Here is a 27,770-nt window from a genome sequence, read left to right on the forward strand (position 1 = left end):
TTTTTGCGTTTTATATTATCCAGTTTTGCTTTAAAACAAACGCGTCTGTAAAACATTGAAGATGAAAATTGCAATGGAGAAGCAATGGCCAAAACGTTGAATTTGAGAGTTCATAAGAGAAACTATAGCGAAAATAGCAGTATCAGTAGGATTTCTTTTAACACCGACATAAATAAACTTTTATGCGTTAAAGGAAATGGTGCATCATTGTTTTATATTTCATCTTATTTATAAAAAAAAATATATGTCTGCATATTTTAGATGAAGAAATCTTGATCAATCAAAAAGATGTGCCAGATGTAGCAGTTGGTGATGTTGTTGAAATCTATCATATTGAGGATGAGGAAAGGTTAGTTTTTATTTCTATTACTCTGGACATAAAGAGAATAGCTTGATAAAGCTTAAAAGCTATTTATATGCAGTTTTTCACAGAAGTGTTTTTTTTTTTGTGAGAATAGATAAAAAGTTGCAAGTTTTTGATTATTCATATGTGTCCTATGGACTATCAAAAAAGCAACCCAAATCAAAGATAGTACATTCTAACATTGCAGCATTTGAATACTTTTAAGCATAAGATGACTAATATCATAACTGCATGTACACTTGTGTGCATTGAGGCATGGATAAGTATGAATGCTTCACATTGTGCTGAATTATTACCAATAAATTATCTTGTTAAGCATAATTGACCTCCTATATAATTTCATTCAACAAGTAACTGTGAGCTAGCTTAAGGTCACAAATCAATTGCTTTATATAGCCTCAAATGTTTTAGAACTTTGAATACAAAGTCTCCGAAGGAGACACAATTTGATAAGCAATGTTTACATGCATGCAAGATGCAACTTTTGGTACAGGTTGAAAAAATTAACATATTTAAGGGAAAAGTGTGATAAAATAGCTAAATCAAGATATTATAATAGCTAAAGAAAGTTATATGGCTAATTCAAGCTATATAGCTAAAATCAAGAGATTGTGCTGGACCAGCTTGAAATTAAAACCATTGTGGAAGTATGATGGTTAGTTCATAGATTTTTACATCTGGACATTAACATTTCACTGTTTGCATGTAAATAGTTTCCTCATCAGTATATGTCCAAAGTGGATTTTGATGTTGACGATGCATGATCAGGTGATAACAGACAGAATGTGAGACAGTGAAACATATGGGTCATTTGTTAATTGCATTGAAATAAAATGACAAGCATAACTGCATCAAGCAGAGTTCTATAAAGATAAGAATTAGAACTTCATTTTTAAATTAATTAATCTGTTTATTTATTTATTTTTATTTTTTTTTTGAAAATAAAAACTTTAATTAAATTTGACAAAAAACTCGGGTTTAACATTTTGCTTTCAAGATGAATTCTGTAGGGATTTATTTCTCAAACACATCTATCTTTCGTTTTTTTAAAGTCGCCTCCTATTGCAAGTTGCATCTTTATCAGATGAATTTCAACCCAAAGGTATTGTTATGCTTTATTAGTGAACATTAATATCAAATATTGATAGAATGATTTATATAGTGACAAAGTAATCAAAACTACACATTCTTAAATAAGATATATGAATTAGCCATAGTTAATTTTAGTAGGATAAAGAATAAACTCTTGAAAGGTATGCTTTACAATAAGGTTTCAAAATGTAAATGTACTACATGAACATCAATATTTTGTTATAGGAACTGTAAGCATTGCACAAAACATTGCTTCAACATTCCAGCTTAGAGCATACAAAGATGTCATTGTTAAAAAACTTGACCCAAAGGTACTGTTAAATTATACTTCATTTATAAAACAAGTAGAAGAAGAATGTTGACCCAAAATACTGCTACATGATATTCATTTGTAAAACTTGATACATATGTGTACATTGTACTTCTTTTTAAAGCTGATCGATTGTCTAATGTGTCTTTTCAGAGTGTGGCTTTGGACCTGGTTGAGATGCTGTTTAAGGATCAGTACTTTAGCCGCAGCGATTTCTGGAGGTTGAGGAATGGAATCATTAACAGCTGTGTCTATCTCAACAAAAAGATAGAGCATGCTGAAATGAGGTAACTGAGACACATGTAGCTAATCTTCAGTTCAATTTTCTTTTAAAAACACCCTGTAATAAGCTTGTAGTTAGGATTACTTGGAAGTGACTGTAGAAATGAAACTAAAAACCATTCATCAAAAATACATGTATTTTCAGAAAGAATTTCAGCTTTAGTAAGTGACAAATGACATATCACAAAAATTCTGCTTCAAAATATATTTGATATAAAAAAAATATTGAAATTAGTAAAAATAGATGCAGTGTACTAAGACTCTGGTTCTTTTAAGACCTCAGGTAATGGAGATGTGGTCTAAAGGAGAGAGGGTCATGTGTGGAACAATAACAGAGGACACCAGGGTACTTACATCTAACTCATTACATGCCTGAGTATATATCTCTAAAATATATTGGAAAATAATCAGATAAATGTAAGATCAGAGGAACTGAATATCATGAGAGAAACCATATTGCCAAGCTATTGAGATCTGTGCATGTACATTATTAGTTATCCAGGTCCAGTCAAGGGTGTATGGGGATTTACCCTGGGTTTTATTCCATACACCCTGAGACAGCAGGGTATATGGAATACAGCCCGGGGTAAATCCCCATACACCCTTGATTGGACCTGGATAACGAATTTATTTCCTATACCCAAATAAATTCTTTGTAAACAAGTCAAATCAACTGTGTTTCAAGCTATCGATAAGATTATACCACGTCCTACAATGCAACCTGATGTCATGTTATTTTGCTTTTTATCATAGAGAAACTATGCATTGTGACGTCACGTTTTTTTTTGCCCCCGGCTCAAGTCAGGTATACAGAAATTTACACCTGACTTTGTATCCAATCAAAGCTTGTGTTACAAGCTACATGGGAAATAATGTATGTATATCCTCTTTGTTTTACTGAATACTGGTCCTTCAGATTGTGTACAGATCCTCGACAGCTGTTGTACAGATCTTTATACAGATGAGCAGTGAGATGTGGGACTTTGACATTCTGGGAGAAGATCTTTACTTTGAGAAAGCTCTCAATGGCTTCCTTACTGACCTGTTTGCCAAATGGAAGGTAAAATATACTGACCTGTTTGCCAAATGGAAGGTAAAATATACTACTGTGTTCTAGATACTACTGAAACCAGGATGTGTTAAGCACACTGAAACATTTTGTTTTAATCATCAACAGGAGCAGAACTGTCTTCATGATGTTACAATTGTTTTGTTTTCAAGAACATTTTATAAAGCTCAGTCTTTAGGTAAGATACTTGATTTTTTATTTACAAGATGACAAGAATAAATACCACAATACATGTAAATAATTTCCTATGCATTTAAAGTTACTACTGTTGATTTGCTTCGTGTTACCAGGCGTGTGCAATTACCATCACCCGACGCCCGAGGCTACCAACTTAAGAGGTCGGGCTATCATAAATCTATACTGCGTTAGCCTGTCGGGGCTAGTAAATCTAAAACGAAACTATTCGTATATTTACGTTGACTGAATTGATGTATGAATTAACTTCGTTGTAAAATCATAATCTTAAATTCGTTTTAACCTATATGTATTGTGTGTTGTTATCGCCAGTCGTTTCAGTGACACTTACAGTCGATAAAAATAGGGAGAAGTACCTGACAATTTCAAAGCGCAAACCATTATTTGTTTTATTTATTTCAACTTAAATGTGTTTTTTTTTTTCCTTTTTGTTATACTTATACATGTATTGTTTTCGGTAGTTAATGGGCTAGTGACTTTCAACCACGGGCTAGTAACTTTGTTACTGCCACTAGCCCGACGGACTAGTAACTAATTTTTGTAATTGCACACCCCTGGTTACTATAAGACCATGTAACATGCCGTGTGGTATGGTCAAATCCTCATACCTTAATTTAATACTATGGAATGTGTAAAATGGTTTGGGGAACAAATTATTTGTTATAATGTATATTTTTGTCTGAATGTAGAGGAATTCCCAGAATATATGAGAGACTGTATTGTGTGTGATTACAAGGGGAGATATTACCAGGACTTTTATAGGTAAGTTGAGAGTAAAAATTGTCCCACACCTACAGTCGTTGATAGCAAGTAGTATCATATGAAAGTGTCTTGATGTATTACAATATCTTTCTTTATACAATCTGGTAATGAATTCTGAATATTATTGAGGGCATTTTTCTGTATGAAGGATTGTAGTACAGAATGAGAGATATGATGACTGGACGTCCACTATGATGCTTCTACGTAAACTCTGTAATTCGTATAAAGAGAAGATTCTGAACTACCATAAACAGAGAGGGCAGAAAGTCCCGACAGCGTACAACTCCACAGCAGCTCAGGGCAACTTCCTGGAGACACTCAACATGTCTCTGAACTGTAAGTTTATGTTTAGATTTTTTTATTTTGTATGGATCTGGAAATTATTGCAATTGTCAACATTCATTAAATATTGATACAACTGGATCCTGAAAGTGTAAAATTAAAAGAGTTAATTTTCCTTAGATTATGGTTCATTGCTTGTATCAAACTTTTTCTTATATATGTATGATATTTGCCTAAATGAATTTTTTAACCTAAATACATGAATCTGTATTACTTTGCAGTGTTTGAGGGCTACTACATTGACAGGAACTTTGATAGAACTGGTAAGGTGGCTGTGGTGATCACCCCGGGAGCTGGTGTGTTTGAGGTGGACAGGGAACTAGCCAATATCACCAAGCAAAGGACCATTGATTGTGGTAAGTAATTTGTTAGAAAATCAACTTTGTAGTTTTAAAATAGTACCATGTAACCTGTATATTCATACTTGTACCTCTAAAATATTGTGCAGTCATACACACTATTATTAATCCTCCACATTCAGCACCAAAGTCTGAGCACCCAGTTCTTGATAAATATACATGTAAAAGCAATATTCTTTATGTTTTATGTTGTTCAAACAATACCAATTTACATGTATTTTTTGGTGTGAGGATTTTTGTTTTAGGCAATTTTACATATACATGTGTTAATTAAGTTTAAGAATTGTTAACCAAGTAACTATGAAGCAGAAATAGAATGTAAAGTGAAAACAACATCAGAAAAAGAATGACCCTCAATGTTAAAATGCTAAAGAAAGTAGCATTTCTGGATTAAACTTCATATTCCTGTTTTTCTTTATACAGGGGTGGGCAGTGACTTGGTGTGTATGGGAGAACAACCCCTTCATGCTGCCCCCCTATTCAAGGTATGTTTCTATAGATAATCTACATGTTATTTGATGATGTTTTAATGATCAATGTATGGGCACCTTTTTTCTTCATACAGTTCCATAACAAGCATGCCAAGACATCATTAGAGGTGGGAGACGATTACAACATACCGCACTGGATGAATCACAGGTAACAACACTAAATCTGATTGCAATCAACTTCATTTATATATATTTACATTTGTAAATGTTTTCCCTGATATAACACAGCCTATAATTACATTGTTAAGTCATTAACCATCAGTGTAATTTCACAGTGATGCCATAAGTAGACGACATGTTCAACACATTGAATTTACATATGTATACATTTGAGGTTCGAAAAATAAATATAATTTCATTGGTTTAAAACTAAAGTATGCAAATATTTGTTAGAAAGCAGTCACAATTGTAAATATAAATAATAAAATATCATTTTTTTTAACATTTAATGGAATGTTGATATGTGTACAGGCTGGTCACGTGATCAAATCCCTTTATGGTAGATTTGATCACATACCAACCAGTATTTACATGTACATCCGAATAAAAGTTTTTAAAATACATTATTTCTTAACTACGTGTACATGTAAACATTTTAAGTATTGGTACTAAAGATTTCATTTGCATGTAAAGATTTCTTTAATAGCCATCTGTTTTTGACAATTTCAGTTTTTACATCTCCAAAAGTCAAATAAAAGCACGTTTACAAGGATCCTTCATCCCAAGAATTAAACCACCCCCAGAATTTGTAAGCATTATAATCTGAGAAGGAGACTAAGGAAAATGTAGAGAAATTTGTGTCTTATTCTAAACAAATTAAATGTGTTAATACACTTAATATATTAAGATATGTCACTCGTGAAATTAGTTATATCAAGGATTTTTTGAGAAGTATATTTTAGATAAGCACTCATATAGCATGACTCAAAATCGCAAAGAAAATGGGGGGTCAGTGTGCATCTTGCTGAGCTACCGTACAATGAAAATGACCCTTTTGCACTTATATTTTAACTCTTTGGTTAATCACTTTTATCTTTTATCATATTTTATCAGATGTAATTACGACAATAAATATAATCTTATTTTACATAAAATAGTGTGAATAAAATTTATATTGGAACAAATCATGCAAATTAATGTGCATAAATTATTGTGTGACCTTTTTGCACTAAAAATATATCATCTTTGGGGTAATAAAAATCTAATTAGGCAATAAATATTTTCTTGTATCAAACTTTATATGTCTTAAGTGCTGATCGGTTGGAAGTATCATGCTGTTTAAAATATTGAAAGTAAAAGTTGGGGTCAGTGATGTAAATTTTGAGATATTGGTCAAAATGTGCGATTTTCAAGCAAAAAACAGTGTAAATTTTATCTTGACTTCTTTGATATATCTTCATTTCTTGGCAAAGTCTGTTAAGTGAATGTGTAAAATTAGTTCTAAAAATATAAATTGAGACCTATATTTAATATTCTTAGCATATCATAACGGAAAATATTCTCTAAGTAAAAATATGTGGGGCTAAAGTTCCAAGATTTCAAATTCAGCAAAGGTGTAGATTTGAAGAATTTTCTTCTAAATATCCTTCCACCACAAGAAATAGTCCTTCATAAATCTTGCTTCTTATGAATTTTTGAGCAGTTTTTTATTTGAATGTTGAATAATTTGCATTATTTAATTCAAATATGTTATAAATATTGATTTGTAATAAATAGTTTTGAAGTTAAAGGTTCTGACTGAACTTTTCTAAAAAGCTGACGAGTGACATACCTTAAGTAAATTATAGTTTCATGACTTATGTTAACTTGATTGTAAGATGACTGTATGTTGCCTTTTTATTTTTCCAAATGGATATATTTTAAAAATGTTTTTTAATTTAAGTATGAAGATCAGAGAAGACCTAGTGAAAGAAGTAAGCAAATAAACTGCTATGCATAACTAAAACAAAATCAGTATTCTGTATAATGTACAAACCTTTTGTTCATAGAAAGAAAAATGTTTATACAAATTAAACATCTGTCTGATTTTGAGGAATGTGGTTGTATTTTAATGTGCATAGCATCAATTTTTCTCTAGTGTTAGAATTTTGTTTTACCCTTTTAAATGTATTTACAGCTGAAAAAAAGTTGTAAACAGTAATGCAGAATTTGATGGTACAATGTATTATGTATACCACATATACATGTATACATTGTTTATTTCTTGTCACCCCCTAGAACTAATTGCCCGTCCCTCAAACAATCAGGCAGAGGATGAAGATTCCAGGAATTTCCCATTTGTAGATTATGATGAGTATGATGCTCAAATCTGGAAACTCCCCACCCCCAATTCAACTAGATTTGGGTAAGCACACTGCTTTTCAGTATATTTGTAACATATCTCTTACAATTTCCTCATTATTTCCTCTGTGCTTTTATAGCATAAAAAGTATTGAAATGCCACTACAAAACCTGACATAGTTGTACTTTGTAGCAAAAGTTTTTGTAAGTGTCGCTAGATTTTCTACCTCCTCTGCTTTAGGTCTCTAAAGAGTCCCTACCACTCAAGAAGACAGCCCCAGACATTGGCCGAGGCCAAACAGATAAAGAAACCTCGTAAAAGAAATGTATCCGATGACTACCCTAGTGTGGTGGTGGAGAAGGGGGAGAGGAGGGGATCACCTGCCATCAACATCCCCTCCCTGGCCCGCTCCAGCAGCAGTGAGGATTTATCCTCCTCTGTTGGATGTTACCCTATCATCAGTATGTAATATGTTCCTCTGTTGGTTAACAGTTTTATTAAGAAAGAGATTATTCATGTTCATGTATCTTTTACAAACACACTTGAAAAGAATTAAATTTGATGCTGTATCACTTAAGTTAAATCTATTTCAGAAATGATGAAGATGATTTTGAATACACTAAAAATTATTGAAATAAGATAATGATTTTAAGCAGCTCTTTACAACTATATCTATTACGTATTGTTTATTAGAAAAAGTTCCAAGTAGGGAATCAAACGAGTCCTTTGAAGCAGAGGAGACTTATTTCTCGAGGAGAATTGTTGGCAGCGCAGAGTCTCCTGTTGGTTACTCAAGGAAGCATATTTACCAGGCCAAGTCTCGCAGAGCTCTCATCAACCCTTTTGCTCCCTCTAGGATGCAGTTCAAAATGACATCAAACAGGAGGAGATGGGTGCATGCTTTCCCCACAGGTTGATATTGATTTTTGTAATCCCTGTGTAACTGCCATAGTTTGTTTCTGTCTGTGTTTGTCCAACATTTTGTGCCTCCATACAAATTTTACATACTGTACATGTACATGTATTTGCAGTCTATTTTAGTTGTGCTATAAAAGGTGCAGTGTTTTGATACACAATGCCCTTGATTGTGATAATACTATGATTGACCATGTTATGTGATCATTATTTAATGCTCCTGTTTTTTCCTTTGACCTTCAACTTTGCCAATTAGCCCTTTCACAATAACTGTGGTACTACTCTCTTGCAGGGAAAATTAATAACTTTTGGCAAAGTTTTTGTAGACAGATGATTAAATTATGTATATCAAACAGTTTTTTTTATTCATATTTCACCAACTATATCATTTTGCCTTACAAAAGAGCAATACCACAATTATCATGCAACAGTATATTTTGAAGTCTCTTGTTAAGTTCAAAAGTTACAGTAAGGGTCAAAGTTGACAAACAGATGGACAATCACGCAGACTGAAATCAATTTACCCCACAATCTTCAAACTTAGAGACAAAAAAGCCTTGCTTTCCTTGATAAACATCAAGACCTTGGACATTTTTTATTTGATGGTGGGTCAAATTATGTTAAAGAAAACAACATTGGATGAAATACTTGATGAAGCTGACCTGGCATTCTAAAACTTTTTCTTTATAATATTGTTCTGTATTTTGTATTATTTAGATCCACAAGGTGCTGCTGTACAAACCCACCATTTTCACATTTACAATAAAAGAGATTCTTCTGTATTACTTGACAGCAAGCTCAGCCGGGATTCATTAAAGGTAAGTAGGTCAGAAAGAGCCATGGACTCTGTTCATCCCTCAGCAAAGGTTCTGGATATTGTTTAGTCCTATTGTGAGGTTTGGCTGAGCGGGGATGTATTATACTTGTATATAAGATTTTGAATTGTATATAAAATATTTTATGCTACTATGTTTAAACATTAGAATTCATGGAACATTTTGCAAGATTTTATATGAAATACATGTACTATTTTATTAAACAGTGAAATTTGTTAACTTGTTCCAAGATGATTATAGATGCTTTACCTAAATGTGATGATGCCAAATCAAGGAAAAAAAGCAGATTATCTAAATAAGCTCATTTGATAAATGATCATAACAATGGAAAGGCTTATGGACTTGGAATAGAGCAGTTAAGTTATTCAGTTAATCAGTCTGAAAAAGTTTAAGAACTAGACTATCAGATTAAGTAGAATACTCTGTAATGCAAGTCAGTAACCTGCATGTACTTCCACTGTGCTACATGTATGTTTAAGGTAAAGAAAAACAGTAGACATTTATATGCTGTACATTGTAGTTACAATGTACATGTATTTGGAAAATTCTCTGTCCAGTATTACTCCCATACATTAATTTCCAGTCATCAAATGAAGTATAGTTTTTCTTTTTTTGATTTTCATTATCATTAAATCATAAGTATCCTTTAATCTTTAGTCGTGATTGGTACAGACATTGTACACATACATGTATATATAACAATTGGATTTACTTTTAGATGTCCCAGTTGTCAATGGACATGAAAAGACAGCCTTCCTTCATTGGACAAGATGAGAAAATGTTCTCAGAACCTAGCAGGTAGAACAAAGAAGAATAAACATAGTTATTAAGCATATTTGAATGCTGTTCAGAAAATCTAAGATGCTTAACATTACTTAAATGGCAGAAAAGAGGTTAAATAAATGTATGAATGCAAGTAAAGATCTTTTCCCCTGTAATAAGGATGGGTTAATTTATGATTTGACAGTTTGAATCATACTGCCAGTGGCTTGGTTTCTGAGGAGAAATTTTACGTGGGTTCTGTAGACAGCTGTAAGAGTATTTCTCCGACTAGCAGTGTCCATAATCTAGAACGCCTTCCCCAGGGCTCCTCTCTAGGCTCAGTCAACAACAGCAGTGTCCTTGACCTGGGTCTACAGGCAGGGAAGGTCACAAAGAACAAGGCGAAGGAAAACAGATCCTATCTTTGGGGCCCAACTGGGGAACAAGAATGGAGCCCAGATATGACAACAGGTAAATGTTTCTGACTATTTCTCATATGAAAATACACCAAAGAGCATACATTCTGGATTATATCTAATGTCCACTGTGATGCACTGAGATGAAAGATAGCTCTGACTGTATAAGACCAATAATACAGGTCTGAAAGATACTGGACTAAAAAAGTCATGAGGATTGTATCATGTTTTATTTTTTAACTTCACCTTCAAATATGGACTAAACCCATGAGAGGATTACTCAGTTCTACAATTTTCTTAGAAATGCATGATATCTATTTCTCTTAATGTGAATAAGTTTTAATCATATTATAGATACAGTATGTTTTTGGGCATTGTTTCTGTTTAACAATTAAGTTTAACAAACACATCTATCAGTAGATTGAAGCCCTTAGACTGTTCATCACATATCAGTAAGCAATTCCCTCATCATAAATTTTACAATGTGAAAAGGAAATACAAGTGCAAGAACTGAAGTGTTTAAAAAAGGTTTGATTATCATGAACTTTTTTGGCTAGTAAAGATAAGAAATTATTTTATGATATATGTACAAATTATATTTATTTTCAATAAGGGGTTTTGTCAGTACTCGCAAATACATGTAAGTACATGTAAGTTGCTATTTGATGGGCTTCCAAAAGAGAGGAAACTCTGTAATTAGATTCTTAAAGAACCAATCATGTCACAGAATCTATTGTACGGATCTACAATGTACATGTTTAGAAAGAATTACTATGATTTACAGAGTGTATACATCTAAGCATGCATACATAGCTTTAGGGAATTCAATCTTGGGAATGATTTCATTATATTTTATATACAATTGTATATTTAGTATCTGGCACTGATCTTGCAGTGTTTCTTGGAGTGTTTTAAGGTGTGATGATTCCAAAGATTAATATATATAGTTCTGTCACAAGCTACCTGTAATTAAGGCATTTTTATCATCAAAATTGTCACTACATGTGTGTAATTGAAGACTAATGATTATATGGTTAGGAAGATATCCCAGAAATGTCCCATAGAAGTGTAAGCAGTAGATATCCCAGAAAAGTTCCATTGAGGTGTAAGCAGTCTCTAGTCTGTAGGTGTGTGTGGAGGATCAAAGTGAAACCAAACCTGGAAGACAATGTGTTTTTTAGAGTCAATTGTACATATTAATCATATTCAAAAATAACATTATACACAAGTACATTTCAACAATTATGTAGATAGATATTCTGGAACTGATTGAAAGATAAGCATAATTAAATTCACTCAAATATAAATCATGTATAGGTCATTTACATATATATGCATTATTGATTAACATTACATACATGTAGCACTTATAGGGTTGGTTAGGTACATATGAACTCAGTGTTTTCCCTTTATTTCAAAGTAAAATGTTATATATCAATTGTTATAGGCTATGGGTGAGGTTTATGAAAAAAAATCTTTGTAGACATTACAACAATTATTTTTAAAATTTTTGATATCTCAGTGGCATTTTTAACGACTTAAGTGGTCAATTTGGCCGGTGGCCGGTTCTTCGGGAAAACACTGGAACTAGAACATGCATGTGGCTTTGACAGGTTCTATGAGGGTGGTCATACTTTTAGGGCAGAATGAATGTTTGAGTTGGCTTGTATATAAGCATGAATTTGGCAGTTTTAAAATTACATACATGTATATATTATACACATTTTGTCCATTCATTTAATGTTTGTCTTTGTCTCTGTGATGTCCCAGGCTTTAATTATCATCACCCCAGAAATCCTTCAAGACATTTTTTATATGTATTATCTGATAAGGCATATGAATCAACAAAGAGAGGACTTGTATTTAGATTAAGTGTAATCTGTAATGGTATATGTACAGAATGATTTATATTAAGGATGTGTTTTCTGTATATTCTTGTACATGCATCTTATTCTCTGTGTAATAACAGCTGTCCTGTAACTAGTTTAAGGCCCTCTAAATAAATATATTTGTTTTTCAGTATGTTACTCTCTAAATTAATCCTACAATGTCATGTATATGGATTTCTTAATATAAGAACTGTTATTGATTTGCACTTTGTATATTTGACGTAATATTAATGGTACTCTGTCTTAGCAAGTAGCAGTTTTGTAAACATGTATTATATCTGCATGTTATAGGGGTCAAATTCAAGGTCAACCCTATCTGATAAATGATAATTAGGATATACACTTTTGGATGAGACAGTTCAAAAAATATTGCTGATTCAGGAAGGTTCTTAGAAAAAATAGTTTTATATTAAGCTATATTGGAAACATCTTTTCAAGAACATCAACTTTATATTTTTCAACTTTAATATCCATTCAAATTTTGATATCCATGTATGCAAGATACATGTAGCATCACTATATGGTGTCAAATTTTGTTGCACATATCTCAGCCTTTAACTGTAGCAAATTTGAGACAAGGGATTTTTACATGAGTAGTATAGTAAAATCTTTAAAAAGTTGATTCTTGTAAACATGAAGCAAAGCAATACATCTAAATTTCTATCCCATGAAATCTAAATTTCTTTCATTATCTTAATGCTGTTCCACTAAAAGACCAAAGTTTTGAATTTTAGAAAAAGCAATGACCCAGATGATCATTGATAAGTGCAGCATTCTTCCTGTGCTGCACATGCATATTTGTTCCCTTAGAGATTTCTGTTTGATAAATTAAAAGATCACACATTCATTTATTTCATGAATAGCTCAATAAATGCAGTTCATGAAATGTGCCTTTTGGAGAAGTCTAGGTTCATACCCTCCTGAACTTTTCTAAAATTTTATTAATGTTTTTAGTAAGGCCATTCCAAGATTTTTTTTTCTGTTTAGCATCCACATGCACCTTGAATTGTGACATCCTAGATCAGAAAAACACTACTGTAGAATCCCAAATATATGCGAGGAATTAATTATCACATAATTTTGCAAGAAGCAGCATTCGCAAAATAAAATTTCTCACTTTTATTTTAATGGAGATTAATTCAATGAAAAATTTATCCATTAATCATCCATTCTCAAATTTTTGTTCTCCCCATTGGACGCTTAAGAGCCATTTTGCTATATAAAGTACCGGTACTTCCGTAAAATAAGGAATCTATAGTATTAGTAGTCCAGAAGTTGAAAATTTGGTTAAATCTTTGAATTCTGTCCATTTTATTCTTTATTTGTTAAGAATCTGTCAAATTAGGTATATAGTTAACATCTACCACCTTGTTTTTGTTTTTAAGAAAAATAGAATAATGAAATCAGATCCCCTTCATAATGTCATTTTTATGATTATAAAGTGTTTTATATTTCAACTTGTGTTTTTTGTGAATAGGTAGACATTTAACATAGAAAACATAGAAATCTTGGAATGGCCCAAACACACATTTTATTACACCACTGGTACACTGTAAAGCTAATTGATAAATTCTATATACCTAACACTATCTGATATATATATTGTATAAAGACCATCATCCATTTGCCCTTTGTGCTGACGAACATTTTTGTGCTATGTAAATTTCAGGCCAGGACTGGTTTCCCGCACATGGATATCAAAATGATTCCTGTCTCGTCAAGCCAATACTAACTGCAGACATACATTCGCAAAATTTCTGTGCTGGAATAAGTATGAGCATAAACCATGTAATTTATCTTATGCATTCATGCGTTTGAAAGTCAAACATCACTGTGTAGTGTTTGTATATCATTTCAAAAACCTCGGTGCATTGTGTTGCATGAAAAAGCATTTATCTTCACTCCTTTTGATGAATTAAATGTAATATTATTGATCTGACATTTCGGATACTTATTGTTGCTTTTTATTCATTCACATTGTGAGTTTGAAGTGCATATGGCTATGAAAGTTTAGTTTAATTTTGATTGAATATGTTTCAAAAGGAATGACAGATTAAATGAACAGTTTCATCCAATAAAGACAATAATTAGACATTTCAATATGGGAAGCATAATTAATTAAAATTTTGTATAATTAGACATAAAAATGTCGTATATGCATACTTTACATATCAACTAAACATGTCTTTATCGTAGTCAGCTTTCTAACAAGTTGCTTCCTAGAATTATAAAAGGCAGAATGTTTTCAATAAGTAAAGATATGGATATGAACTACTGTAGATGCCATGGCTTTTGTAAATTTGGTTTAGAATCAGATGTACTTAACAGATTTTAAGTTCAGTGGTATAGATGAAAAGCTTAAATGATACAATACTGCTTTGATTGGCCAATTTTGACCTCTGAAGTGACCTATGTACAGATCTTTCTGTTTGACTTGGGAAGGGACTTTTCTTTTTATACTTCTTGTTTAACTGTAGCTGTGCATGGTTTGTTAGCTTGCCTGTAATTTTAATTACTAATATAATCAATGCCAAGTCATTCTGGTCTTTTAGGCATGATTTAATATTTTATATTAAAAAACACATGCCCAGTCTTAATTGGATTTCTTGATTTAGACATTATAAAAAATCCAATATTGAGCTTTAAAAAGTTTGTTAGTTCCCTGGATCTGATTATCTGTTTTTATCTATATATTTTTTTCAAATATTCTACTCTTTTGTACCTTATAGACCAGAATAGCTTTGGTTGGTACTCTCAGTTGAGACAATGTTTTGTTGTGTGCAGTGGCTGCATCTCTTGTATTTGCCTCTTCTATTCATTTTTACAATTTTTATTTTTATGTTTTGGTAAATGTGTTTAAAATTTGAGGTGTCCAACTAAATTAAAAATCAGTAACTTGATAATAATTAAAATAAATTTTCCTACATTTCATTGCCAGCTTTATTTCTTTGTCCAGGTAAGATTATTGTTTTTTTCCCTCAGGTGTGGACTGGAAATCCCTGACAATGCCCGCCTCTCTTCCCATCACCACTGACTACTTCCCAGACAAACGGAGTCTGGAGAATGATTACACTCTATCTCAGTACACATTAATACCAGAGGATGTCAACAACGAGTACTACTCCAGGTAAATCATTCAAAACTACAGCAGACTTCTGGACAGTTTTAGTGTTTATATGATGTACTGATGATACTTTTTATTCAGTGTATCACTGATATTAACACTCTTATGGGTAGTAATAAATTTGTTTATTTACATTACCATGTTTCCCAAATAACTTTAAATACTGTTAATTGTCATTGTTTGTCTATCCTTCCCTTGAAAAATCATGAATTTTACAGACATCTTTATTGAAGAAGTTGGTGTCAAAACAAGCTGTTTGATCTTTACTCTCTGTCCCCCTTTCAGTCCCCCAGCCTCAGAGGATGAAAAGTTCTACAGAAGGAAGCCCCTGTCTGTGACAGAGCTGTTCAGGGAGCTGATCTCCCAGAGGCTGGCCCAGGGATTCCAGATCATTACTAAGAAGAAGTCCGACAAACAATCCTTAGAGATGTCAGTTGGGTCTAGTCCTCAGTACCCATTGACCTCTAGTCTCATCAGGGCCAGACCCAGGTCTGGACCGCAGGTCAGTGGAAAAAATATGGTGCCGAAAACCAATCAGAAGTAGCTATATTTATAACAAGATTGAAAGTGTTTCATGATTTTGTGTTAGGTTAAGGGCACAAGAATAACTAGAAATATTATCATTATTTAAGAGTACAGAGTATTCCAAACTAATTTCAGTTTTCAAGTATACTCTTTGTTGAGTTGCCCTGTGGGGTTTATAGGTCTAAGTTGCACAGGTCTTTGTTGAGTAGCCCTGTTGGGAGTACAGGTCTAAGTTTCACAGCTCTATTTTACTGAACAGGAGGAGATCTACCTAAGCATTGGATTGATATTTCACAAGCTGACCCTCAGTGGACAGACCATTCAGGTCACTCAGTACAGACCAAGGTAACTTCAGCACTCTATAAGTTCTGCAATTTTTAAATGACTTACGGTATACACAATCAACTGCAGTATTAGTTAACCCAAAGTGAAAATAACAATAAAAAATGAGCATTTTGGAAACAGTTATAAAATTATAGATGTTGTATAAGGTTTTAGGGGCCAACAGCAAGCAACAATAAATGAAATGTTAAAATTTGGTATGGCTTATTTTTTGTACACCTGCTAGAATTCACGTTTTGTTTTACAGACATGAACAGAGACAGATGAATCACTTGTATAGGTACCGATTTCAGGTCCCTGACTCACTGAGCTATGACATCTCAACGAGTCAATTCAAAAATGAGAAACTAGAGAATTACAACTGGAACTATCTCGATCAGTACATATGTACTCGTGGGGAGGGTGACTACGGGTTGTTAGATGTATGTAGTTTAGAATTTCGTACATGAGGAACTTGATTTTCAGTATGAAAAAGGTAGGATGCACATTTTAATATGTTGCTACATTCATTTTGTAGCATTTGAAGTACTGGCAAGCGAGATTTTTTCTGTTGCCGTGTAATAATCCAGCTACCAGAAAGATCATAGAGGGAAATGATAGGTAACACTGGGATTTTTGTCCTAAACTTTTTTGTCTATTAATATTTAGTTTGTTCATTTGCACAAGACACATTAAATGTGAATATTAACTGCTTAATTTTTGTTTGAGATCGATTTATGCCAAACTGTAAGATATGTTTGTTTACAAGTGCAGTTTTAAATACATACATAGTTTGGATTTTTTCCCAATGAATTTTATTGCACTTGAAATTCTCACTCATATATGTAATTGTGAGTTCTAGTAATATCTATATCTCCTCAATACAAGAAATTTAGTAAGTGTATTTCCATGAGTTTGATATAAAGCATCCCAAATTAAAAAATAATTATGTTTTTATTTTGACTTCCTTTATTTTACCATTATTTTAATCAATTAATTAAGTATTGTGATATTCTGGAGGATAGTTATCATTTATTTAAACAATGAAATGATATGTAATTTTTTTTTGCAATGATTGCTGTCAGAAGGGCCATGAAACAGTTGACCTTTGACCCTTCTTAAAAAACTTTCATATAGACATGGTTTAAAAAAAACTAGATCTAACTAGTTTAGGAGTTGATTGTGTTTATTGATTGATCAACAGCAATTTCATAAGAAATAAAGGAGAAAATATTCAGTGGATGTAAATACAATACAGTGATGAAAATATAAGATAATCTCAAAATAATACATTTTCACAATTAAACAGCAATTAATTAAAATGACAACATACTCAGAATACTATATAGTTTATCAATATCATTTTTGTTCAATTTTGTTCTTTTGTATGATGTGGTTATTTGATATTAACTGTGTCCACCAGGATCTGCCCTAGGTCAGTGCAGAGTTTTGGATAAGTTTTTATATTTCTTTTTAACTTTTTCCAGTCTACTGAATGCTTCTATCTTTTCCTAAGCAACAAACACTTTTATGCATATCTATACCCAGGCATGTATGTTTTCATGTGTACTAGTATCAATTTTATGAGAAATGAGACAAGATAGTTAAAACAAAGAAAAATATTTGTCAACAGTATTGCATATCAACCAGAGTCTAGATCCACACAATCACTTTTTTGGCACAATTTATGATCAGTAGATTGTCATCATTAATACTCACAGGATTTTTTATGCAGGTGCATGTAATTTCTGTTAAATAATTACAGCAAGAAAATAAGCTTTTATCTCTGTATTGCTACTGAATGATTGAAACAATATTTCTTTCCTTTAAAATTGTTTAAATGCATGTTTTAGGAGCACAACAAACTATACTTGATAATGGCCAATATATGCCCCCAGAATCAAACTCTGATGGGGAAATCTTAAATTATATTCTAACTAAAGTTAGGAGGTTATATACAGACTTTAAAGCATGAACCATTTTCATCCACTGTGATGATGTACATGTAAGTTAGATATGATATCAAAAAATGACATAAATTCAACATTTCACAAGCATGTTTTGAGCAATGATTTCAAAAGAAAATTGAGTTTTTAGTCAATAATTTGATTGGAAAAAAAATTGAGCGCAGGTTTGCTCATACTCCATCTTTTGATATAATGTGCAGATTGATAGTATCAATGAAATGTTTTGAAATAGTTTTTGAGCAAGTTTGCGCTCTATTAAAAATAAAGTCGACATTGAACAAAATTTGGGATTTTTCTCTTTAAAAAGAAAAAAATAATGGGAAATCTCAGTAGTTTGTGATGTCACAGAGACAAAAATGACGTTTTTTCCCCATTTTGTTAATTCAGATATTATATACAATATTTACAATTGTGCACATTTCAAAAAGATTTTCAAAATTTGATTTTTTATGGGGACAGGAAGTTGCCATTACTGTGTATAGTTCTTTACATAAGGTGTGATTGTTGATTTTTCTAAAGGTATATCTACCAAATATCAGGTGGATTATTGATGTTTGTTTTTTAAGGTGTAATATCTTATCTACCAGATATCGTGTGTAATTATTGTTGTTTGTTTCCTAAGGTGTGATATCTATCAGATGAAAAGTAAACAGGAACTTCATCAGTTAATCAGTGGATTCGTTCGCTTCTTAGAAACTCTTAACAAAATCAGGAGAACTGCACAGGCTAGAAGGCCAAAGGTAAACATCCATTCTCTGATTTATAACATCTGTTTTAATATCTGAAGACAGATGCTTTTAGAAAGCCTCAAATGATTGTAAATGGATGTTTTCGTGTTTTGTTTTAAGCAGCACTCTGGAGAAAATGCATCTAGTACCCCTACTTCAGACCAGCAAACTTCACCATCTAGGTAAGAGGATTTTGGGGGTGGGGTTTCTGTTTTTTTGGGGGGGATACATCAACTGATACTGCTACTGACATATAAAGAGGAATAATGAATTACCGTACTATCAGAACAAAACACCAAAATATGAAGCTCACAAAAATGAGTACTCACATGATATTATTATTTTATTTTCTTGTCATTACAGCCAGAAAGAAGTAGTAATATTGTCAACATCAATGCCATCATCAAAATTAATAGAAGCTATGAGAGACCCCCAGTAAGTGGTTGTTTGAAATGTGTTTCTTGATATTGTTAGATATCATCCAGAAGTCAAACAACAAATATGAAAATGCTTTACATCTACTGTATTCTTTATTTACATCAGTACTGATTGACATGGTTATTCTTTATGTAAATCTTGTGAATTTACCTCAATTTGTATCCTGTTTATTATGTGTATCACAGGACAGGATTACCCATGATTCCTAGGCAGACTGGTCTCCCAGAGAGCTGTTTTATCTCGGAGGAGGCGGTGGATTGGTGTATACAAAATATACAGGAGGTCAAGGACATCTCTAGTGGCACCACTCTAATGCAGGTCAGGGTCACAGAGCAAGTAGTGATATGTAATTGTGGTACATGTATGCTTGGGTTAAATAGTTGTTGACCTTCAGATATAAATTTATTTTGTATGAAATCTGTTTTTAAAAATTTTTGAACATACTCTGTGTTTTCACTTTGTTTGACTAGACTATTATGACAACACTGTATTTGATGTAAATATTAAAGTGGAGGTGTATAATGCTTTTTTCAATCTGCTTTTTGATGTACTTTTACCAAATATCATAAGAATATAAGGGTTTGAAAATGATTTTTGAAATATTCTGTCAGCCATTTCTGTCCAACACAATGATATTCATTAATTTATAGCGACTACAAGATGAACACTTTATTTGCCACGCCTCAGGAAATCCCTATCACAAGTTCATCCATGGCTTCTACCTGTACAACATTGTGTCACCAAAAGATAAACCAAAAACTGGTAAACTTCCATCAATGTCACATCAAAGAATGGAATGTTCTGGGGTTTTTTTTTTTTTTGCTTCATGCTTGTATATGTAGCAGTACATGTATTTGGTCATTTACATGTGAATACATTTACCTGAGTAAGTGATGTTGATTCCTGTTAGTTTTTTACACATTCAGGTGAAACATCATTTGTTATTACATATATATGTAATCAGAGAAAATCAGAAACCTAACAGTCATTCTACTTTACTGAGTCACTTCTTACAAAGAAGTAAATCTTTTGAGAAGAAGTTCTGTCTTTTTAATTTCTTGTTATCCTCTTGTAGATGTGTATGGACCAATTTACAATTATTTGTTCCAAAATGAGTGGTGTGAGGTAGCCATTCTTCCTGTGGAGCGAGAAAGAACTGAGGTGCCACTGTTTGCGATGGACGAGTCTCCATGCCAGGTGTCCGAGCTCTGGGTTAATAAGACAACCAACAACTGGCAAAAATTGTCTGGTTTAGACTCAGAGGCCCAGGGCTGGGGCCAACAGCTGGGTAAGAACCTAAATATAATTGATGTGAATCAGGTCTATAAACATGTATATAATGTACAAATATCTGTATGTGTTAGGGTTGTATTATAGTAGTTTGCGAGACTATTATGGAAAAGCAGCTTTATTACAAAACATCCTTTACAAAGAATATATACCAAATCCCATGCTTGCATATTTTGATTTCTGAAATACTGGCATTTTTTGTTCATGTACATACACGCATGTCTTTGAATCATTTTTGTTTTCCTATAATAAAGCTCAACATTTTCACCTTGTCAACTTACCAAATTCAGAATTCTATCATTGTTAAAAATGTGAAGTATTTGTAAGGAATTGATTTCTTCAGTTTCCATCGTTTACATGTATACATGTACGTGTTATATGTTAAATTTTGTGGTCTTGCAGTAAACTTATACTAGTAAGATTTCAATATTCGTGTATTTCAGAATTTTACTTATCAGACATACAGTACATAGCCATAAAATTCCCCATTAACACAAGGACTTCAATATATTATTGATGATAATTAGTGTTACAAAAATATTATGATAAAAAATTACTTAAACAACATTATATTTAAAGACTTATTTGTTTGATTTTGTTTATGTTTATATTGTACAATTTAGAGCATGTTTTATTACATGTACATGCTAACTTCTGTCAGTTAAAAACTTAATTTATGACATACCACAGAAAAAATGAAGATGAAATTAGATATTGATTCATATATTTTGTAATATAAAAGATGAGGCTTGTTATAACAAAGTGAATTTACAGGTTCAAGAGTTAACCTGTGTGCTCTCAAAGGTAGGCCGAGACACTTTCTCTGTATGTTCAAAGTCGCCTATCTGACCAATTATTTTGTAAAAGCATTTCTTCTTTGTAATTTTACTGATCTATATAGATAAATTAAGAGCTTATTTAGATTTTGCACATATACAGTGTACCTGTGTTTACCCACAATTTTCTATTATTTAATTATTATTGAATATAAGTATCATTTATTGACAATCCTTAATAATTCTAGAGAAAAATTAGTATGCACAAAATTTAAATACATGTATCACAATTTTCTTTTATTAATACACAACTAATACCTCAAAATATAAGCATATAAAATGCATGATTTTGGAATGTTTTGTTTTCAAATTATATATTGAAATGGAGAAACTTCGAAAAAAATTCAGTTTTTAAAATAAAATTGTTTAATATCCTAAATTATTCTTATAAGCAAAAATACATATGAGGAGTTATCAAAAAGTTTGTGGACTGATGCAATAAATTCAGTACTTTGTAGGCTGTACTTAAAAAAATTATAAGGAAAGTTTAAGACATGTTGATAGTTTTAGCTTGATATGTTGACAATTTGCCAGTTTATCATTAAATACAAAAGACATTGTATGATCACCTGGTACTATTGCAGTTGAGTTTAATGATGTTTGAAAACGTCATTGCTTCACAATGTCCACTCCATGAAGTTAAATACTGACTGAAACCCATCTTGTTTATTACATTTTAAAATTTCATGAACAGCTGATTTCAAAACACAGTACATGTATTGGAAAAGGATCTACAAAAAAGATAAAAATCTTCACTTGACTTTGGCAGCTAAATCTGCTTGTCAGATATCAATTTCTACAGCACACAAGTAATGTTACTTTTAACTTTGGACACCTGGACAGCAAATCAGCATTAAATGTATCTGTCCTCTCTCTGAATCTGAATTGCCATTTAATAATAGGTAATCTGGACTTATTTTGTCTCACTCCGGCCTGTTCAAACATTTCATAGTCTATGCAAGTTTTTCTGCATGTGAAACTATAAAGTGCAACAAAAAGACCCCCCCCCCCCTTTTCTTAATATATTTTCAGCACTCTGAATTGAAATTATGATAAGATCTCATAAATTTTATAGAACAATTGTGTCTCATCACACATATGTCAATTAACATGAAAATAAGATTACAAATGCTCATGTGAAAAGCCCTGTCACCATTGGTACGTCATATTTTGAGGTTGTGCCACATGGTCATACCTTTGCTTAGGAAAACATTGACAATTTATTCAGAGATAAGCTGTATGTCTTTCAGTTTATTCTGTAAATGGAAAAGATGTTGACTTGTTTAAAAAATGTGTAAAAATTCATTGACATACCTTAAGTAGTTTTAATTTTATTGCACTAGTCCATTAATTTTTTTGATAACCCCTCATATAATGAACATCCATGTAAACTAAACAATGTCCTAAGTAATTAGTTGTCAACAGACACCAGGCTTTTTGTGTGATACCAAGGTTGATTGTGTATGACATCTGGGTAGGAGCTGGGGTGGTGTGTAGATGCCATTCTTCATATAGGAATGATCTGGCACAGATACATAAGTTATCCTATAGTTAACTTCCGTTTGTATAAAAAGATTAAAGCTATAATGAGTCCCCCCTTGAGTTAATTATCTGGCTTGCTGTAGAAGGTGCAGAACTTTATCTGTCACATTAAGATTAATTACGGGTAACACCTTCTGCACGTCACGGTCCTTTGGTCTTGTCAGGTTGATGTTATTTACTGAAGGCTAGCATCTTTTAAAAGGCATTCTTTATTCTGTTTCAAATGCACATTAAATTGAATTTTAATTTAAAGGAAAAAAAATAATGAGATATGGTTTCTTTTTTTATTCCCAAGGATACTGTTAATTTTTTTTTTTACATAGTTGGATAAAACATTATTCTGTCAATTAGGAAATATATTTAGATTTAATAATAATAGTAGTTGTTTCATATTCTTCATATATTTTGAATTTCCATTTTGAATTTTTCTTTATCAAGTTACCATATTCTAATCCCTTTACCCCCTCCCTCCCAAAGATACATATCCCTCTGGGGGGACCTTTGCTGATTGGCCAATTTTCTAGTTCTAGCCCAATCTGCATACTGATTCTTCATTGCTATTGCCATCTAAATTAAATGTAAGTTCATGACAAATTCGGTAAGCCACAACTAAGTAAGTCGGTTCTTTTGACACAAATTAGCCATTGAAATTAGCTAAAATTTACTTCCACCAATATGACCAGCTATTATAATATTAAAATCTCTTTTGTACGAAGTCACCAGTCCATATAGTTAGCTCTGCAAAGTCTGCTTTCATTGGTCAGATAGCTTTTTGTATGGGTATCTATGGTTACTGTGGGTAATGGTGGAATTTGCATGATTACATGTATAATTATTTGGATTACGTAGTAAGATTGTTATGCGAAGAACCATTGTAAGTGGAACCCTGCTGATATGGTTGCTTATTCAAGATAGGGCTGTCATTGATTAGAATATCAGTATCAATATTTACCATGGTATGATAAGAAAATACTGATTTTATGCTATTTTCAAAGGATTTGAAGCTAAATTTTATTTCAAATTATATGACTTTCAACAGCTTAAATTACTTCATACGAAAAATAAGCAGCTTTTCTAAATTATGGACTTAGAGACTATAACTGCCAGTCTGATTACAGTCAAACCTTCACTAGCTCCTTTTTGTAAAAAAAAGGAGCTAGTGAAGGTTTGAATTTTTTTTTTTCAGACTGTATAACTGCATGCTGTTAACATTAAATGTATAGATTTTAAAAATTAATATATAGATTTTAGTGTAACTAAGAGTTATTGTCTTCAGTGGCAAATAAAACTTCTTTAAGGAAGCTCTAGATACTGCTCACTAAAGAGTTCTAATTCCATGGTAGTTTTACACAGGTATTGTGAAAGTGATCTGCCCTTTGATGTAAGATGAAATAAACTAGAATCTTAAGTAAATGACACAATTTGAAATAGATAAGTATTTATTTTTTTTTACATTTCCTTAATGTAAGTAAACAACAGTGACTTTGATCACTATTCATTGTCTTTGAATACTGGTATAATTTTCCTGGAGAAATATGTCGGGTATCCTATGTTGAAAATGAACAACATAATATGTACGCCTTTATATGAGACAATTTTCTCAAAATTCAAAACATTTTTCATTAGTGTTTAGAGCTTCCTTAAACATCCAGCTAATTAGGCCACATATACTTCATTTTTAAATGCTTCCTAATTTGCAGAAAAGCAGGGGTTTAATTACATGCATTTAATTTATACACTTCTAATGCATACATAAGTTCTGGCTTTTAAGGTGTATTGACCCTATTTCTTTTCTAGGTTTCATTTATCTATTTTAAAGCCAACTTTGAAAGGGTTATCAGGGAACTGGAATCCAGAAATTGACTGTATGTGGCATTGCTATGCAGTTGAACTTCAAAAAAAAATTATACTGATTCGAAAGCAAATGTTTGAATATATGGAAGCATTTGAATCCATGGTACATTGTATATTGATATCAAACTTTTCAATGATTGCCCTTATTCACAGGATGAAACTCTGTACATGTAATCCGTGTGTGAACAGAAGTAACCGGTACTGTATTTAGGATGTTCCATCGTAGATTAGGGGCAGTGGATATTTTGGATATGTAAAACTTATTGCTAAGACTTTCTTAATTTTAAACAATCTTTATTTTAAATCTGCTCAGCATGAAATTTAAATGCAATCTCCATTTGAGACAAATACTGAATTTTAACTGAAAAATTGAATGTTGCATGAACAGATCAGCAGTATTTTTCCAGTATGGAGATATATTTAATGAGATATAATGTTGAATATTTCATGATGAAAGTTCATATGTAGGGTTTTCTGTTCATTATCTCATCCTAAAACTGGTACTCTACAAAATGTTTACTTTAGTTTCTTGTATAAATTTTTTTATAAAAATTCACAGTATTAATGTACCATTTCAGTATTTTGATCAATATAATCAACTACTATTTCCTCTTTGTAAGAGTTTTTAAAATATGTTAAGCACTTTAATTGATGCATTCCATACTGTATGTAGTGTATAAATAGATTTTTTGAATATAGTTTTGCACATTTTTGATAATTTAATTTTGTGGCAAACAAATCTAAAATAACTAACTTAAGGTAAAAACCAAAATTAATATAGTCAATTGTTTGAATATCATCTAAAACATATTTTGTCATACATTATACCATATACATATATCATATTGTATTTGAAATCATCTGATCCTTTTGTAAGGCTTTTTTTCCCTAAAATTTGCACATTTCAGCAACACTAACTCACAAGTATGTCCATGTTGATGTTGATTCCAATAATAAGAGTGACCGCCCAGAGTGGGCGTCGGCCAAATACCATGCTTACTACAGCCCCAATGCTGCATTTGAAATACAGCTCCAGTGGATGGTTGCCACAGGTCCCATTCTTGGAGATTTGGTAAAATATTTATGAAATATTATGGTTAGTCACTAATGGTGCAAAACTCCAAACTATATGCTTGAATCTAAATAGCAGATGTAGTAAGTTTTTTGATATACATGTAATTAGTAAAATCAATTATTAAGGTTGAATTTAATTAAAGATTTAAGCATTAAACTGAATATAGGATTTTCCATGCAAGTAATTGAAAATGTTAACATCTTGCTATTATTGTAAAAGAAAAGCTATTAATTAATGCTGAAAGAGTCCACTGTACAAACCTACTAACAGGTGACAACTTGGGGGCGCAAGGCCCAAGCCTGTGGATTTCACCTTCTTCCTGTCCCAGGGGACCCTTTTGCCCTGCCTTCTGCCCCAGACTCTGACCCATTGAGAGGACCCATTTTTATTCCACTGGACATTGCTAGTCTAGCACAGGGAGGAAAAGCAATATTTCATGGTGAGTGGGCCTCATTGATGAGTTAACTGACTAGTACATTCATATGTACAAATATTCATAGACTCACCGTTAGTAAATTTCTGTATTACTTTTTCAAGAAGACAAATTCATGCTTCTTTTCAGATTTGGACCCAGATGCTAAATCAAAGAAACTGTTACATTTTCAAGATGAAATCATTAAGAGGTACATATTCTTTGCTTACATCTTAAGCTTTTCATTCACACAATTCGGGAAAGATAATTTCTAGAATTCCTATTTATTTTACACATCCTTAGATAAGAATAAACAACCATATAAATCTTGAATATACAGGTAATTTTAATTTGGATAACCTGTAATTACATGTAGATAACTGTGCTTTCTGGTGTTAAGATTTTGCTTTTGTGATTTTAGGTATAGTTTTGTTTTTGTCATTTTAGGTATTGTTTTGTTTTTGTTGTTTTAGGTATGGTTTTTGTCATTTTAGGTATGGTTTTGTTTTTGTCATTTTAGGTATGGTTTTGTTTTTGTTGTTTTAGGTATGGTTTTTGTCATTTTAGGTATGATTTGTTTTTGTTGTTTTAGGTATGGTTTTGTTTTGTTGTTTTAGGTATGGTTTTGTTTTGTCGTTTTAGGTATGGTTTCATGCCAATCAATGTCTGTGTATCCCAGACTCATCATCACTACATGACAGATGAACAGCAGCAGTATGTACACTGTACAGGCGGCATGTTTATCCTTATAGAGAGCAGTCAGATTGTAACACCCAAAGAAAAGAAAACAACAACCAGTAGATTCAGTAAAAAATCTGCTGGAGAGCTTCGCAAAGACTATATAGCTCGACAGAACAGCAGCTCCTCAGCTGCTGAAGTCGTGACGCAAAATAAAATTGGATTCTTGTGGTCCTGGAATTTTATGTCATCAAAGAGATGGCGATCTCCAAACACAGGAGACGAATCCTTCCAGGACAAAATGTTGGCAGATTTTCGTGAGTTCTGTTCAAACGAAAATAATAGGCTGACAGAGTTTTGGAATGATTTCAAGATGTCTTCTTTGTAGATAATGTTAATGACATTGATTGGGCATTGATGCAATATTGAGAAAAACGTCACTGTTGATGAATGATATATTACTTTTTAAATAAATTGTTACAAAGCTTATAAATGTGTATACCGTTTGATGATTTAAATGTGACTAGAGATGTAATGCACTTATATGTAAGGGCTAAGGTGAACTTTCACTGGAATTACATGTACTTATACCAGTTAGGATGAAGAGGGATCAGT

At 32.1% G+C, this 27,770-nt stretch overlaps 1 protein-coding gene across 6 annotated transcripts; it reads left to right on the forward strand.

Moving 5' to 3' along the window:
• Nucleotides 1–62: 62 nt before the first annotated feature.
• On the forward strand, nucleotides 63–27,648 carry LOC133197491 (GATOR1 complex protein DEPDC5-like). Of its 6 annotated transcripts, none has more exons than XM_061333557.1 (39): nucleotides 63–145; nucleotides 262–349; nucleotides 1,417–1,466; nucleotides 1,682–1,767; nucleotides 1,920–2,053; nucleotides 2,325–2,394; nucleotides 2,965–3,108; nucleotides 3,226–3,295; nucleotides 4,002–4,074; nucleotides 4,223–4,410; nucleotides 4,638–4,772; nucleotides 5,199–5,260; nucleotides 5,341–5,414; nucleotides 5,936–6,014; nucleotides 7,149–7,179; nucleotides 7,484–7,610; nucleotides 7,788–8,008; nucleotides 8,241–8,459; nucleotides 9,180–9,280; nucleotides 10,017–10,096; nucleotides 10,266–10,531; nucleotides 14,035–14,136; nucleotides 15,348–15,492; nucleotides 15,775–15,991; nucleotides 16,274–16,359; nucleotides 16,604–16,778; nucleotides 16,874–16,956; nucleotides 17,759–17,770; nucleotides 18,925–19,042; nucleotides 19,151–19,212; nucleotides 19,394–19,465; nucleotides 19,654–19,786; nucleotides 20,119–20,230; nucleotides 20,544–20,756; nucleotides 21,533–21,562; nucleotides 25,899–26,062; nucleotides 26,336–26,504; nucleotides 26,628–26,688; nucleotides 27,120–27,648. In XM_061333557.1, the coding sequence occupies exons 1-39, from the start codon at nucleotides 85–87 to the stop codon at nucleotides 27,541–27,543; spliced, it is 4,737 nt and encodes a 1,578-aa protein (XP_061189541.1). In that variant the 5' UTR covers nucleotides 63–84; the 3' UTR covers nucleotides 27,544–27,648. The 6 variants fall into 6 exon arrangements, with proteins under 6 accessions (XP_061189541.1, XP_061189542.1, XP_061189545.1 ...); XM_061333558.1 differs by having other exon boundaries at nucleotides 19,154–19,212; XM_061333561.1 differs by lacking the exon at nucleotides 21,533–21,562.
• The last annotated feature ends 122 nt before the right edge of the window (nucleotides 27,649–27,770 follow it).

The sequence above is a fragment of the Saccostrea echinata genome, unplaced genomic scaffold (genome assembly GCF_033153115.1).
Source record: "Saccostrea echinata isolate AGI-Se365-2 ecotype Australia unplaced genomic scaffold, CSIRO_AGI_Sech_v1 ptg000030l, whole genome shotgun sequence".
NCBI classification, from domain to species: Eukaryota; Metazoa; Mollusca; class Bivalvia; order Ostreida; family Ostreidae; genus Saccostrea; species Saccostrea echinata.

Coding starts and splice junctions, on each gene's coding strand:
- LOC133197491 (XM_061333557.1), top strand. CDS start 85: ATGGCCAAAACGTTGAATTTGAGAGTTCATAAGAGAAACTATAGCGAA. Junction 1,467..1,681: donor AGATGAATTTCAACCCAAAG/GTATTGTTATGC, acceptor ATTTTGTTATAG/GAACTGTAAGCATTGCACAA. Junction 5,261..5,340: donor ATGCTGCCCCCCTATTCAAG/GTATGTTTCTAT, acceptor TTCTTCATACAG/TTCCATAACAAGCATGCCAA.